The sequence below is a fragment of the Copadichromis virginalis genome, linkage group LG4 (genome assembly GCF_057382275.1).
Source record: "Copadichromis virginalis isolate Kocher_CV1m ecotype Utaka linkage group LG4, C_Virginalis_male_GT1.1, whole genome shotgun sequence".
Classification (NCBI taxonomy): Eukaryota; Metazoa; Chordata; class Actinopteri; order Cichliformes; family Cichlidae; genus Copadichromis; species Copadichromis virginalis.
This window is the reverse complement of record NC_140621.1, coordinates 23,713,695-23,729,821: the sequence shown is the minus strand read 5'-3', so window position 1 is coordinate 23,729,821 and position 16,127 is coordinate 23,713,695. Positions and strand designations below refer to the sequence as shown.

The following is a 16,127-nucleotide window of genomic DNA, read 5'->3' as shown; positions in this document are numbered from 1 at the left end:
AAAGCCTTATCAGTAACTGAATGTCTTCAGAGAAGGTGTAAGAGGACTGGTATTGTGCTAGTGAGAAACCGCCTCTAAAGCAGCAGGAATAATTCTCCTCTGCCTCTAGGTGCTGTTCTATATCTAACCCCCTTCTTTGTCCTCCCTGTTGGCCTGCTTCTCTCAACCCACCATGTTGCGAGAAATACCTTCAGAACTTCTAGAAATCCCTCCTTGGGATGCAGCTCTGTTTGTTCTGCCTCTCACCCCTGCTCTGCCGGTGGAAAGGAGGGCATGCGCTGTGAACTCCCCTCTGCCATTCACTTGCTGATGCTGGCGTGTTTATGTGTGAGTGTGCGGAGGGAGCGAAGGAGAGCGAGGTTGCTGTGCAGTCAGCAGACTGCACTAAGACCCTGCTCACGTCGCCTGCAGCAGCATCGGCAGCGGCAGCAGAAGTAGCAGCTTCCCTTGTCCTGGCCAGATTAATGGCTGAATGAGCTCCGCCGTGCCCAGCAGTCCCCCTCTTGCTGCCCCAGTGGAGAGCATGCTGAAACTGAGCAGGCTGGCATTATCGGGCACAGCCAGACCACACTGTGAAAAGGGATTACGCCATCAATCGTCACGCTCACAAACAACATGCTGCCGCAGAAAAAAAAAAAAAAAGACCCTCTCCCAGCTTGGATAAAGACTGGCAAACAGCTCTCTGCTTTTCCCTCTCCTGAAATCAAAGGAAAAAATGACTTGCTTAAACAAAGCTCCCCCCCCCCCCCAAGCTGTAAATGAATTGGCATAATTTTGCGTTCTTATTAATCATGACAGCAAAGGAGGAGACAGAGACAAAAGAGGGGGGATGGGAAGGGAAAAAAAACAAGGTAGAAACATAGGTGAAAAACGGGAAAAGGGAAAAGTGAGGGTATGTAATTATCACCCCTTTGCCCTCCTCAGAAAGCAGCACCTCCTGTGTTATTGCACGGCTGTTTGCCTCCTCTGTGTATTTCATTAATTAAGATGGGAGGATGCAGAGGCCGCACTGAGAAGAGGTCATTAAGCCCACCACAACACTCCTCCCTCCCCAGAGCTGGGACCAGGCCCCATTGTTCCACCGGCAGAAAGTGAGACATTCAACACTCATAGCTGCTGTAAAAACCATGTGTGTACAAAAACACATGGCCGAATAAAGTGCATCTGCGCTTTCTGGGATCAGGTCGCACGTTTTCCGAAAATTTTTTCCTCTCTTTCGGCCCGTATCCTTTTTACGCCATCCATGAGCTGCACTGGAAAGTAAAGCTACAGCGACAGATGGGTCTAATAGTTGAGCTGAAGAGAAATTAATCACTTAAATTTTACTTTATGACAGTGGGCTGATAGACCTGTCTGTCCTATGAATTAAAAAAGAAACAAAAAAGTGTGTCTCTGTCTTTTTTGGTTTTCCATTTCAACAAAAGTGGTTCACTCATGTGACGGTGTGTGTGTGTGTATATAAATATATATATAGTCTTTTTATTTTCCTTAGTTATTTCTTTAACTTGTATGTAGACTGATGACTTGGATTTAATCATGCTTTTTTAAAGTATTAAACTAAAATTACGCTATAGCGCTGCTGTCACTAAGCAACATCATCGCATTATTGGACATTTTTTGTGTGTCCTTTACAGTACCTCGATTTTATTCCGTTGGTTGGGTGAAATGATTAATTACACGGTAGCATAGATAGGCTAATTTAATTCACATTGATGTGTTTAGATGCTATAGTTACTCAAATGCAGTGAAAGTGGGTTGTCATAGAGATGCTTTTTTTTTTTTTTTTGTATTGATATTGCGATGGGCTTTCATCTCAGTCCATCTTTTCTCTCCTCTACACTCAAAGTCCTTTGTGTTTTCCAGTGTCCCGTTGCAAAATGAGCTTTTTGTTTGGTTGTGGCGTAAACGTCCTCCAGATGGGCTTGGTGTAATAAGCCCAGGTGTACTAGCTTACAGGCCCAACATCCCGATGACCTCTTACCTCTGATGTAGGTCAGTAAAGGTTAGCCGCCCAGCTCTCTGTTCATTGCAAACACAAGCTTCAAATCCATCCTTATCACCCCATTCAGATGGTTCAAGGTGCGGCTGCCACTTCTAAGAGTGAGTTAAAGAAAGCACCATATGTTTCAAAGACAAATTTCATATATTACAGAAATCCCCAGGCTTGTCTGTTATTGTTTTCATTCTAAACTCCAGCAGGAAAGGCAAACATGTGAGGCACAGCCAGCACTTATTTGCGTATGAACACCACCAGCTGCATTGGACCTGAAGGATTACACTGGATAACTGCATCTCTGTGGTTGTTATCCTTTCTTATCAACTCTCTCCCTCTCTGATATCTTAGCAGGTCCAGGGTATCCTCGATTCTCAGGGAGTCTGGCCCACACGTTCCTTCCTATGAGCCACTTGGATCACCATGCCAACAGTGGAGTTCTCTATGGGCAACACCGTTTCTATGACACACAAAAAGGTGGGACGTGAGACTATTAAAATTTTATCACACGGAAATAATATGAATTCAAATGGAAGCGGTATAGTCTGGTGCTGTTGTCTGTGCAATACTGAGAGCATGCTTTTTTTTTCTTTCCGTGACTAATTTGTCTTCTTTTTTCTATTTTATAGAGAACTTCTACCTTCGAGGTCTCCCATCCCAGCCACCTCTCATCTCAGCCAATCATAGTCTGCCACCAATGTCTCGGGCAGGTTCAGGACACACTCAGGGGTCCTGCAGCAGAGACAGAGATCAAGGGGTAGGCACAGGCATACATAAGGGTCTTAAAGAGGGGTCTGTGGAAAGAGGAGTGGTAAATGTCAAGGACAAGGAGAGATCCAGTGGTAAACAAGAGGCTAAGGAAAGACAGCAGCAGCAGCAACAACAGCAGCAGCACCACGCTCACCAGCCACCCCAGCCAACACACCACCACCATTCTCACACTCATCAGCAGCACCCGCACTATCCTCAGCACCCGCTGCCCCTGGAGGAGGTAAACAGCCGGGCCCTGGAGAGGCATAAGGCGTCGCTCACGATGTACAGTAAAGAGCACCCTCAAAGTATGAGCAAGCCCCTCAGTGCCTGTTTGCACAATAGCAAGATGCAAAATGGAGATCCAGGAACTGGAGCAGGGGCTAAGGTGTCCATGTCCAGCTGTGGCGGTGAGGACACAACCCTTCGGGTTATGGGTGGTGGGGGGAGCAGCCAGAACAGACATTTGGGGACTAGTGGCAGTGGCCGCTGCACCAAAGAGGGGGTAAGTGGGGAAATGAGGATCAGTGAACAACCTTCAGACTGTTTGGAAAGGGGTCAGGCACCACTTCACCACTCTCTGCCCTACTCTGTACCCCCACCCTTACATATGAGTTCTGCTACTGGAGGGGCCCATCCACATCCTCATGCTCACCCCCATACACATCCCCATCCAGGGGGCTTCCACTGTCTTCAGCTCCACCCCAGCCACCCACATCATTCCCACCACACACACCACCATCCAGAGTTTTTCTGCCCACCGCCACCTGCTCCTCTAGCCAACCCTGCCTCGCACGAGAGGGGGCCAGTCAATGTGGGGCGAGAACCTAAAGTCACAGGGCCTACATTTGTGCCATCTGTGGCAGACGTAGGCGATAAATCTAATGGGCCATTCCAGCTTAATAACCCTGACTGCCAGGGTGTGGGTAGTGGAGGAGGAGGCAGCAATGCCAAGGACAAGACAATCGAAAAGAATGGTGGCGGTGGGCACCACAGTAATTGGCACAGAAAACAACAACAGCAACAACAGCAGCAGCAGCAGCACCCATACAGAAAGACAGAGAAGGCTCCAGACTGGATGCAATCCCACCATCAACACCTTCAGTCCTCACAGCTTCCTCCACCTCCCCAGCAACAACCACCACATTCTCAACAGCAGCATCAAGTAGTGCGATCGCGGAGTGCTGAGTGTATCAACAGTGGTGTGGAAATGGATGTGTTCAGACCCTCGCTGCCCCAGGGACCCAAGGCAGGGCACTCGGTCCCTCATTCTGTAAACACTTCTCCTTATCGAGACTGTTCCCATCCCGGACCCCCGCCAAACTCTTCCCCACTTGGAAGTAAAAACATGGGGCAGCACAGTGGAACACAACACAGTGGTCCCGGAGGTAGCTGCTCTTTACAGAGAGACGGCCAAAAGGTAGCCAGGATTCGCCACCAGCAGCATGGCCGACCTGGCCCAGAGACACCCACTGAGTTGAACCAGGGGAATAGTCAGGAGCTTAAAAGAAAGATGGACATGTCTCCTTATGGTTACAGCAACAGCAGTGGGCAGCAGCACCACCACCAGCAGCCCCCAGTGCCACCCTGGAATATGAGGCCTCCTCACCACATGTCGCAACCTGAGGAGGAGCAGAGGAAGTCATATATGGAGTTGGGGAGCACTGGTGGGCAACACTCTCAGCAGCAGCAGCAGCAACAACAGCAGCAGCAGCAGCAACAACAACAACAGCAGCAGCAGCAGCAACAACAGCAGCAGCAGCAGCCGGGAATAAGCCTCCCTCCTCCACAGCCCCCCACCGCACCTCCCCTCAGCCAGCAACAGCAGCAACCACAGCAGCAACCTGATCCCCAGGGTCCAACTCAGGGAGAGAGCAGTGCAATGAAAAGCTTACTAAAGTACAGCAACCAGCAACAACCACTGCTCGTCTCCCAAAAGAATCCATTTGGGGGGTTAGGAAATCTCAAATCAGGTCCATCTGGGGGGAGCTGTGCCCTGCAGGGCAACAAACAGACTCTGCCTTCCAGGAAGGGTACGGCTAATGACAGTGAGCGTCCTGATTATAACGGGCGGAGCAGGGAAATGGGGGAGCCAGGTCATGGTGAAAGTGAGGTGCGGCAGCCGCCAGTAGGAATAGCGGTGGCGGTGGCCAGACAGAGGGAACCACCTTGTCGTTCAGCTGAAAATCATCCGAACAGCCGACAGGGCAGGGTCCATCCGTCTGTGAAAGGTAAGCAATCCAGGTCACTGGCTTGTGAGAAGGCCTTATATTTCTTTATCTGTAACTTGCCAACAATATCGCTGCAAACAGAGAAACAGCCATATAGAAAATAAACAAACAGGAAAAAGCACATTTTTAAGCGGATAAAAAGCCAGAAAAATATTGATTTTGTGGTGATACCCTTTGCTGAATGCAGTAAAAATCCAGAATGGTATAATTCTCACACTCATTGCCATCAGGTATACGCTCCAGTCCCCATGATCCATTACAGGATAATATAGGCATAGCTAATTCTATGAATGGAGTTTAATACTTATGGGTTTAAATATAAATTTCCTCTGCAGCAGTCCCAAACAATGCCTTGCTGATTTTAACTTGGTTTTCCCCTCTTTAACTTTCTAGTTGCCCTTAATCAAACATTAGTGAGTCAAACAGGCATCAACCATGATGTTTACAGATGTCAAGTCTGAGTCCATTTAGAGTTGCCAAGATAAAAAGTAATTAATATAAGATTTCTAAGCCTCGCTCTGAGAACAACAGTATATAAATGGAAATAAATAGATATACAAAAAAATACAATATTAAAAAAACAAAACAACTTTGGACAAAATTGACCTACATCAAGTTTCAATTTTATTTCATAAATATCTGAATGTGTTATTATATTATGAAGCAAGTTATTTTTCTTTCCAAATAAGACAGTAATATGTCAACACTGTGCACTATATGGTTTTAGCATGAATTCTGCCAATACAAAAGCATTTAATACTCAAAATGTATTCATTTGCAACTTGCGGCACGGTTCTGACAAGTGGCGAGAGACTTGGGATTTTGTTCTCACTGTGATCCACAATGGTGAAAGTTGATGTTTGCCTCACAGGGCAGCCCCGCTCCATGTATCTGTCAGATCCCACCACTGAGGAAGACAGGAAGAGGCTGAGTGAGGAACAAATAGGTCTCACTTGCTTGGACAGGGAGAGGGATGCATATATCAGGTATGTATTTTTAAAGGTGTTGTTCAATACTTAATAAATTAAAATCTTTACAGAAACATTCTAATTTGTATTTCTTTATCTTTATGTCATTCTGATGTCAGGGATAACAAAGAGAGGGTGGAATTTGCAAGGATCCACCCTTCCAGCAGCTGTCACGGAGACCTTGCCTCTCATCTCATGGTCCCGGGCGGGACGTCCCTCCAGTCTGGCCAGTTGGGAGATCCTGCTGCACATTCTGCTCACCATCATTGGATGCCAAGAACTGGAAGCCCATCTCTCTGGATGACGGGACATTCTTATGGTAAGACGCTTTCTGATGGCAGGATTTTATTGTTATGGTTATGTTTATGTTTATTCATGTGTTATAAAGACATATAGTCCAGCTTTTTTTTGTTTATTGAAAAAAAGGCCAAAACAAAGACGTTTAGAATTGATTTGATCAGCTGATACATATATTTAAAGTTCTTTTGTTTATATGGAATTCTGTAATTTAATTTCTTTATAAAGCAGGTATAGGTCATACAACCCTACACCAGAATCTGCCACCAGCTTTCTCTGCAGCCATGCCAGGCCCTCTGCAGCCAGTCCTGCCTCTGCCTCAAGACCCCTCTGCCCAACTGGTGGTCTTGCCCTCCGAGCCTCCCACCCATCCTGCGACCCATCACCTGGGTAAGCCATGGCATTTTATATGTTAATCTAATCGATCTACAAAGCACAGCAAACTCCACTGGTACAGTATCTGTATACAAAGAGTAAAAATAAGAAAAGCTTGTTTGTTATTATGCTTATGTTTTTGTGATTGTTAACTGTGTGTGTATGGATGAATGAGGACTGACAGGAAGAGAAGCTAAGGGCTAAGGCCGATGCTAATGGGAATCCAAATAAATACAACACAAGCAGCAGAAATGCACCAAATTTAGCTTATGTTCTGTGAAACTAAAACGAGTTATTTCATTGTTAATATTACTTTGGGCTAAGATAAGTTTGCAATCTTATGATAATTGCTACATGCCAACTGCTTGGCCTGGCAACAGTGGCACTCTCAGTAGTTCAGGATGCTCATACAAAGCTATTTTGCCCCTACAATACCACAGCAGAGGAAGAGGAAGTGAATGAGGTGAAAATCACTTCACCAGAGTCATTGTAGATGCGTATTCAGTGAACAGACTGTGAAATTTAATTGGCTCCCAGTCTTTGACGATATGTTTCCTTCTGCGCGCCACAGGAGTTTCAGCTGAGAAGGGAAGTGCATCCACAGAAACTTTCCCACAGGAAATATTTTCATATCCGATTTTATGTGGCGAAATTCTTAGTGTGTCTTGCAAAAGGAGCTGAAAGATCAAATTCATTTGGATAATAAAACCGCTAATGTGGAGTGTGTAGCACAGTGCTAATACAGATATTATGAAGACGCTCATTATGTAGTTCTATATAGTGTGGTCTTAGTACTTTCCAAAAGGCACCTCTGTCATTGTAGATCACCCATATGGAGTTGTGCGTGTCCTTAAATCCACATAATGAGACAGGTTGTACACCCACACACATGGGAACCAGGCTTACTGCTGGGCCCTTTTGCAGAACCCCTACTGTGGTTTGGCCGGGAAGGTGGGACTTTTTGGCATAAAGGCCAAGACGAATGCTCTGACGAGAAAAACATGCATTTCCAGCACAGCATTTTGACCTCTAATCAACCTATGACCATTATATTCTGTTCACATTTCATCATTTTCATAACGTCTTTTTCCAGCATTCCAAAATTCTCAAAGCAGTTCTTAAGAGACAGCTTTTTGTTCAGAGCGGAGGAGAGTGTGGGATTGTTTCTGCCTGGGGAGATGTTGTTCTGTGAAGTCAAAAATCTTTTTTTCCTTAAAGGATACATGTTGTTGCTATAAATGTGAATACAATGATTCTTTAAATGATCCATAATGGTTTCAGTGTTTTGAAATAGTTGTGTGGGAGGCACATAATGATAAATATGGAGAACACAACTGTTCTCTGTTTGCTAATGTATTCTAGTGAGTCGTGCCTACTGTCAATGCGTATGAGCCCAAAGAAAAGTGATGTAGAGTGTGTGTGTGTGTACGTGTATGCATGTGTTTTTGTTCTAAGGTAGCCCCCTCCATCACATTTCTCCTTTTTTTTTTTTCTCATTAGATGTGATGGAGCAGCCAGGGCTGTGGCCCCCTGTGTACGGCGCCCGGGGCCCACCCTCCCACATGCAACATCCTGCTGTGTACTCCCGATCCCAGTTTCTACGGCAACAGGAGCTGTACGCTCTCCAGCAGCATCAACAGCTTCAGCATCAGCATCAGAGTCACCAGTCGCAGCAATCACAACTGCAGTCTCAACCTCAGCAGCAGCAGCAGCCACAGCAGCACAGAGCTGCACATGCCATGAACATGCAGCACCAACCCGCTCACAATGCACAGGTGATTGCAGAGTCAAAATACGCAAGGGAGATTAATACATGCAAAAGTGCAGGCAATACAGCGAAGCGTAAGCGAGTCATGGATCCCGTGACTTTTGAGTCTATTTTCAATTTGCATAATATTCTTTGAAGGATATGCCAACTTTCCTACAGGGGAAAAAAAGTGTATTCCCGAATACAGAAAAGCAAGTAGCATTGGCTGTCAACCAGATTGCAATAAATGTACTATTTGGTTAATGCATAAAATCACTTGTTCACTAAATTTAGATATGCAATAATTTTGTATTAATGCCACAGATACAGAAGAGAGCAGACGAGCCCTCAGTTGAACTGGAAGAACTCATTTCAGAGCCAAGAACATCTAAACCTGCCAAAGCTTACTCTTACAACCCACCGCAGAGAAACACCTCACCCCCTGGGACCTGCACCACTCACCTGTCCCCTTGTTGTCAGTCCCCTTCGCTGCGACAACATCCCAAAAGCACTCCTTCAACACCCTGCCCCGCTCCTAGCCCTGTTGCAGCAGTACCTCATTCACCTGCCATTAGCCCTGCTCCACCTCAAATGTTAAAGGCTCCTGAATCCGAAGACAAGACGGGAGAGGGGCAGCCTCCACAGGAATACCCAGGGTCTCTGGAGCCTGGTAAGTGCAAAGAAGTGTCTAGAAAAAAAATGCAAAAACTGTGCGTAAAAGTTTTCAAACTGTCTTTGAAGCAGTGTGCACAGTGGTTTTTGTACAAACAATAATCATCAAATTAGCGCTTGTGAGATAACATACTCACACTAATCAGGTATAATAACAGAGTCATGTAGAAAACCAGAAAGAGAACAGAAAACTGTTCTAACATATAGTCAAATCTTGTGCATCATACCGATTTATAACTGGAGTTGTCACTGTTCAGTGACCCCATTTTTTTCTGCTGGTGTTGCGGTAATATGTGTGGGTAGCTCTTTTGGCAAAGCCTCTGATTGAATAAACGGTGAAGAAAATGGCTGCCGGCTGTGCTGGGACTTTCCAGAACTGTTACCTTGGTAATGATTGAGAAATACCTTAGTAGCGGCCTTTACATCTCCTCCACCCCCACACGCCTGACACTATCTTCATCATTATTAATGTCTGGCTAACAGCTCCCGCAAGCCAGAGGAATTGTATCAGTTTCTCTGATAAACTAAAGGTCTTGTCCACTTTAAATAACACGCACACACACAGTTACTTGTGGTAACTTCCTAAGGTTGGGGGATCAAGGGAAAGTGCTTTTTCATTTCCTTGCCCTGCTTTTTCACTCCATGGAACCTAGTTAGCAAGAGAGTTTCGTTTATCATGGGTATGATTGGTAATCTGTAACACATCCGCATCACAAAAACAGTGCTTTCTATTAAGGAATCATAATATGTGGGTTTTTTTGGGAGGATGGTTTATCAGAATTTTTGGAATAAATAGACAATTGTTAAATATTAAATTAATAAATATTCTTTTCATCTATAGACTTGCCTCCTGGATACACATACCCTGCTATTGCGATGGACTACAGGAGCGGACCGTCACCTCAGGGTGTTCAGCTGGCTGAGCCAGCTGACCTGGACGCAGTCCAAGTGGAGCCTGCTGAGCATGCTCCCCAGTCTCTGGCCAGCCTAGGGGAGGAGTTAGACTGTCAAGTGGTAGTCAGACCCCTTCCAGAGCCACTCCCACTCAAGGAAGTGGCGCATGAAGAGGAAAACAGAGTGGTTGATGGAGTTCTGGAGCAGAGGGATGAGGTGGAAATAACAGCCGTGACAGAAGCTAACTATGTCCACAGAGAGGAGGAGCAACCAGAGGAGCAGGGACAAACTGCAGGAGAGGTGCTGGTTTGTCCACCTGTTGAGAGTACTGTGTGTGAGGCTCCTTCCTGCCCAGTCTCCATTTCAACAGAAGAACCTGACAGGCAAGACGCTGTCATTACCTTGGAAGAAGAGGAGGATGATGAGATGACGGGTGGGGAGATTCAGGTGGAGTATGCTCAAAAGGTCAGCATGCCTGGAGAGCAAGAGCCAGAGCTGCCCACCATCATCGAGCTTGATCCTGCTTCTCCTGAGTCACAGTCCCCGCCTAATGAGTGCGCAGAGGACAGTGAGCAGAAGCACGACAACAAGATGACCTCTAATGATGCCTCAGTGGATTCTGTGTGTCTTTCCCCGGCCTCAGCTTCTGCCCCTAGCCCAAGCGAGGAATCTTTTGCTGTGGCCCCAAAACCTGTTGTGCCCTGCTACTGGAGTCTGGAGCTGCTGATTGCTGCTGCGTTCTGTACAGATGTGCCTCCATTTCCCTTGTTCTCATATAGTACACCATCAGTTGCCCCATCGCAATGCAACCCACACCAGGGTATCGAGCTTCTGAGTGAACTAGCGGATCTGGAGCTGCAGCAGCAAAAGCGCACTTGTGGAAAAAGCCAGGGTGAGAAACAGTGGCTCCTCCATGACTCTAACACATTCACATTCACACAGCAACACTCACATCAACAGAATGCACTTCTCTCATAGTTTACTCTCCTTTTCCTCTATGTCCATTGAGACAAACTCCCACTCCCCCTCAGGCCTAGCCTCATCGCTCTGTGCTCCCTCCCAGATAGTCCTCTCTTCCTGCCGGTCTCATGAGCCTCTTGTGAATTCTAACACATCCCCAGAGAGGCTGTCTACATGCTTGCTTGCCGTTGCTCTTCTTTGGCATGTTAAAGCCACTTTTATTTCCTATAAGGCTGTTCTAATGATGCAGGGCCTCAGGAGAGGGAGAAAAAGCAGGAGGACAGGGCTGAACTACTAGTGAAGGGTGTACACCTTCCTCTCTCACTCACGCTCCCTTCGAGCTCTCCTCAGGGAACCGTCTGTGTCTCTCCACAACCCTGCAGCTGTTTGATACACTCATGCGCGCGCACCCAAACACGTACAACTGCAAATACACAGAGTTAAACTTAAAGGAGAGACACCAGTTTGTTTCATTCTCTCACTAACATAACACTTCATACTGAAAGTTGGTGTGTAATCACAAAAGCAGTCTTTGTTTTCAGCACCCTGGAGCATTGCCTGGCTAATTAGACCCCATTGTTTTAAAGTGGCTTTAAAAGCTTCCTTGTTTTTCAAAGTACCATGCGTTTTTGTTTTTTTTTATTCATGCAAAAGGATGTTTTGTGTTTACCACAGCATCCTAATGCATTTAACTGCTCCCAAAAGATGGTTCTTTAAAAAGGGTATCATCTGATTCCACAGTCAGTGATGTCTTCGATATGCGATATTGTTGACAGCTCAGGCAAGTAGCAAATGTCGATTTAGAGTCACAACTATGGTTAGTAAGACGATTCAGTATATTTTTATTTATTCATGTTAAGATGTAAGACTGTGTTACTCTTACAAACAAAATGTCATTTTCCTTGTGACTAGGCTACAATCTGCTATTCAGCTTGTGGCTCAGACCATTAATGGCAGATAGACTACTCAGTGTCATAAGCAGATAGGCTACATAGGAAAAGCTCAGTCCAGATGGTCTGTGAGATATCAGCATATGGTGAGTCCAAAATAATGTGACCTCTGAAAAGATATGCTGCTGATTTCTCATACTGTCCTAATCTGCTCAAATTTCTGCAGAAAACAAAACAAAAACAAAAAGACCCATCTTTCTCTCTCACTTTGACATGAGTTTCCTTTCACAAATGTTAAGTAAATAAGCTCTGTCCACTGTGGCATCTGAATCGAAAATGTATAGATGCAATATGAACCCTTCCCCCCCCCCTTCTGTAAACAGAGGAGGAACTGCTCATGTTTGACCTCCAAAGCCTTGCTACCCTGGCCACGGCCCGTGCGCTGGAGCTGGGCTCCGAGGAAAGCAGCAGCGCGAGTTCTGAGCGACAATTTCCAGCCCGCAGGATCCTCAATTTACGAAGGAAATGCACCTGGACACCTCGCAATGAACCAGTAAGGCTATAAAAGTGTGCCCTTCTTGACGCTTCAAAATGTTCCCAGAATTCTAACGATGTTTCAAACAAATAGTAACTAATGAAGTTGTACTTAAAATGTTCCTTGATTGCTTTTGTTACATGTTACATAACCACTAATTATGCGTGTTGTTCAGGTGTGCCCAGCCAAAGTTAGCATGGAAACAATGGATGGTCCTGAGCTTGCAATGCGTGTGAAATTGGCTGAGTTACAACGTCGTTATAAAGAGAAGCAGAAGGAGCTTGCCAAACTTCAGAGGAAGCATGATCATCAGTGAGTATGGCGCGGTCCTCCTTTACCTGTGCCGATTCCCAATCGGTCCATTCCAAAGTAGTAAAAACATAAACGTATTTCATTCACTTATAGTTTCAAAATGGATTTCTTTTAGTGCTTTAGAACCTTCAGAGTTTAGATATAGGTAGCGTCTTAAAGCTCGACCGGCTGCATGTGTGTTTACATCTGCATGTGCCAGCAGGAAGGAAGAAACACCTCGCAGCCCAGCACGGCGAGGACCGGGGCGGCCGAGGAAGCGGAAACCCACCCTCACCACAGGTCCAGTGTCCTCATCCGAGGGCCAAAGAAAAGTCAAGTGAGTATCAGTTAGCCCATCTCCGCTAGCTGGCTGTAGTCCAGTCATGCATGATAAGCCCCTCTGTATCACTGCCATACAGGCGCTGCCTCTCATTGGCATAAGCAGGAAACAGGAGAACCGCTGAACTATTCTAGGAAGTCGAATCAAACCTCTTCTACTCTAATCAACATTGGTGTTATTAATTGCGTAACGGGGCAGTCTGTGTCAGCTGTGTCCTACAGAATACTCATTCAGGGTTAATATATATATAAATAAAAACATTCAACTTTACCGGGCTGAATTGTGCACGTCTGATTCGCAAGGCAATAAGAGTTAAGCTGACTTTTTGAGTCCATGTATATGTTTGTCCGTGTATGTGTTTGAGGAATATGACGAAAGAGGAAAAATTAGCAGAAACGAGCAGGAGAATGTTTTTTTAAATCAACATTGTAAAAATAGGGATGCCTTTCCTGTTTGGAAGTTGTGTTGGAGGGGTTGGTAAAAGGTTTACTCTCAGGCTTCAGTTATCCCCGGCATCTAGGCTCAGAATGCCTTTGGGCACTAAATATTACCTCGCAGCATTCCCTCTCTGTCCATCTTAATCCTTCTTTTCTCACTTCAGTTTCTGGACAACTGTCCACAGCTGCCCCTTTGCAATGTCACTTGCCACTCTTCTTCCACCCGTATCCTCTTGCACCCCCCTCACTAGGGCCCGTGCTGATCAGATGCTAATGCTGAGTGACAATGACACCCAAATATAAGGCCTGGGCCCTCAAGTGAAGTGCAGTGGAGGGAAAGTGGGAGCAGATATGGGGTTACAGTCTCACAGAAGAGTAAACTGAAGTCTGTCTTTTTGTTGTACTTTAAATTCAATCACAGCCAAGACACTTTATTTTTCTTAAAAGCTCCCAGGGTGTACACCCTTTTGTTTGTGATGTGTGCACAACCCAAAAGAGAATGACGTGATACTTGTGAATGAGAAACAAGCAAGCAGACTGAGGACTGTTTAGCCCCATGTTGCGTTATGTGGCAGGGTTCTATAAAAGCGCTGTCCTGCACCTGCCAGTCATGCCGCTACAAAACGCTGATGCTTTTGTGCTGATGGGGGTTAGTGGGTCAGTGGGTCAGTGGATAGCCCACCCAGCCTTTCAGTATCTTTTTCCCTACTTTGCTTTAACCACCGGGGGTGCGTGTGTGTGGTAGTGTTTGAGTGGGAGATACATTCAGGCCTCGTGATCAAGCCTTCCAACTTGCAAATTTTATGCATCTGTTTAGTTAGAGATGGATGCAGCAGTGTGCTTATGAGCACTGAAGCAGGCATTGTTTGTTTCTGTGCACGCTTATGTTATTCCTGTGGGTAGAGCATTGGGGTCCTTTGTGGTGTCGCTTTGATTTGGGGTTGGACGGGGTTGTATGCTAGAGAGAACTCCTGCTTGCCAGCAAACCCTGATAATCAATTCTGTTTAATTAGTCACTGTACACTCAGCTCCACCAGCCCCCTCCACCATAAATGGGAGGGACTCTGTCACATTGTGTTTGTCAGCAGCGGAAAGCAAGCCGTGGTGGGATCTGCCTCACGGGGACAACTCACACTCCACTGGCACCTCTGTCACTCTCCTGTCAGTCAGTGGGCAGAGAGTCCCACTGCCTGACAATTGCTTTCATTCTTCTTGAGTCTTGCAGGTGCATGCTGGAATTATGAGATTTACACACAATCAGCACCTTCATGAGCACTGTGAATTCGCATGCTGCTGATAAATGACATCAAAACAAACATGCAAAAAAAACCCAGCACATGGTTCTTTACTTTAAAAACAGTTTCTGCACCAATATGGAAGCAGAACAAATGCGCAGTATTTTACTTATCTACGTCAGATTTAGTCATTGGAATGGAATGGTTTCCGAGGTTGTATGCATGCTAGGAGAGAGGAAGTTAATCTTTTGTTTGAGCATGGTCTGGCTCATTTCGGTGTGGTCTACGGGCAGTCTTCCAGGGGGAAATTCAAGGGCATTTGGAGTGGTTGGCCTGTGATGCTGCTCAGCATAGGGGAAAGTGTGTGCCACAGTGATATGAAAAAGCAACCAGAGAGGCATGATACTCACTGAATACAATATGACCACATTCAAATTCCAGTGCCTTCTAACCATTCACGGTATCCTTCAAAGCTGTGCAGTAGTGCTTTACAGGGGACAAACATTCTCCCTAGAAGAAGCACCAAATTGCCCTCAAACAATCCCAGTTTTCTTGTTAGAGATTAATTTTCAAGTGGGTGTCTCAGACACTGGACTCTTCTTGTCCTTTTTGTCATTCGGCTCACTTGACAGAAAAGGGAAAGTTACCAGATCCCAGAGAGAGGTGACTCAACTCCCTTCTTTTTTTTCCCCTTGCAGATCGATGGGGGCAGGGCTTGGTTTGCCTGACGACCTGGGAGGGGGCGGAGAAAGCCAGCGAAGGAAGAAGAGGCTGTCCAGTCGAGGCTTTGAGCGACTCAGCAGCACACAGGTCAGGGTCCCCTTGTCCTACTCCCTTCTGTCCCACACATAGCCAGAAATAAAAGAAGCCGCTCTTTGTTTCGTTGCATTTGATATATCCCTTTGTTGCATCCCATTTCTAATTAGGCGCTACCCTCAGGAGTTCATCCTGATCCTCTGCTCTCCATATAAATGTCTGTCTTGTTAGAGCTTCTCCAATCGCTTTTTTAATTCTCTATTCTTGAGAAAACAAGGGCTCTCTTCACAATGTCAGAGGAGATGATGATGTCATGATGATGTCATTGTGATGCTTTTGTGGCTTCTGTAAGGAGTGTAACTGGTTTTCACCAGTCTCATCTGTCTTTCTGTTGCAGCAGGTAAAAGCACAGAGCTGCAGAAAAAGCAGTCTTCACAGCATGCTCAACTCCAAGCTGGCTGGAGATGTGGTTCAGCTCAAGCAAAAGGCCCAGGTTAAAAAGAATCTCTCAGGGACAGGCTCGAGGGACAAGGAAATTTCACTCTGCAGCTCCAACCTTAAGCATGGACACAGAAGCCAGGGCACAAGCAAAGCAGACTCCAGGCGAGAGTCTGGGGGACAAAGCGATACAGGTAGATAGTGGCAATCATTGCACTGATTGTGCTTGTTCCTCCTGTTTTTAGTTTTACTGTGCAGAGTATTGTTGTTTTTCCCCCCATCAGCAGTTACCCTTAGAGTTAAGCAGTGATTTATTTC

General features: G+C 45.9%; 1 protein-coding gene across 10 annotated transcripts in view; it reads left to right on the top strand.

The window, feature by feature from the left end:
* The window catches only part of bahcc1a (BAH domain and coiled-coil containing 1a), a 61,824-nt gene that overhangs the window by 32,944 nt on the left and 12,753 nt on the right, over positions 1-16,127 (top strand). For 3 of the 10 annotated variants that reach the window (XM_085454319.1, XM_085454320.1, XM_085454314.1), the window contains exons 4-16: positions 2,345-2,470; positions 2,623-4,974; positions 5,846-5,960; positions 6,062-6,261; positions 6,468-6,629; positions 8,115-8,389; positions 8,686-9,031; positions 9,875-10,819; positions 12,161-12,330; positions 12,488-12,624; positions 12,824-12,940; positions 15,314-15,425; positions 15,769-16,003. In XM_085454319.1, coding sequence (XP_085310445.1) covers positions 2,345-2,470; positions 2,623-4,974; positions 5,846-5,960; positions 6,062-6,261; positions 6,468-6,629; positions 8,115-8,389; positions 8,686-9,031; positions 9,875-10,819; positions 12,161-12,330; positions 12,488-12,624; positions 12,824-12,940; positions 15,314-15,425; positions 15,769-16,003 — 5,292 coding nt within the window. The remainder of the gene's footprint in view (positions 1-2,344; positions 2,471-2,622; positions 4,975-5,845; positions 5,961-6,061; positions 6,262-6,467; positions 6,630-8,114; positions 8,390-8,685; positions 9,032-9,874; positions 10,820-12,160; positions 12,331-12,487; positions 12,625-12,823; positions 12,941-15,313; positions 15,426-15,768; positions 16,004-16,127) is intronic. The other 7 variants (XM_085454323.1, XM_085454322.1, XM_085454317.1 and 4 more) reach the window with 7 other exon arrangements.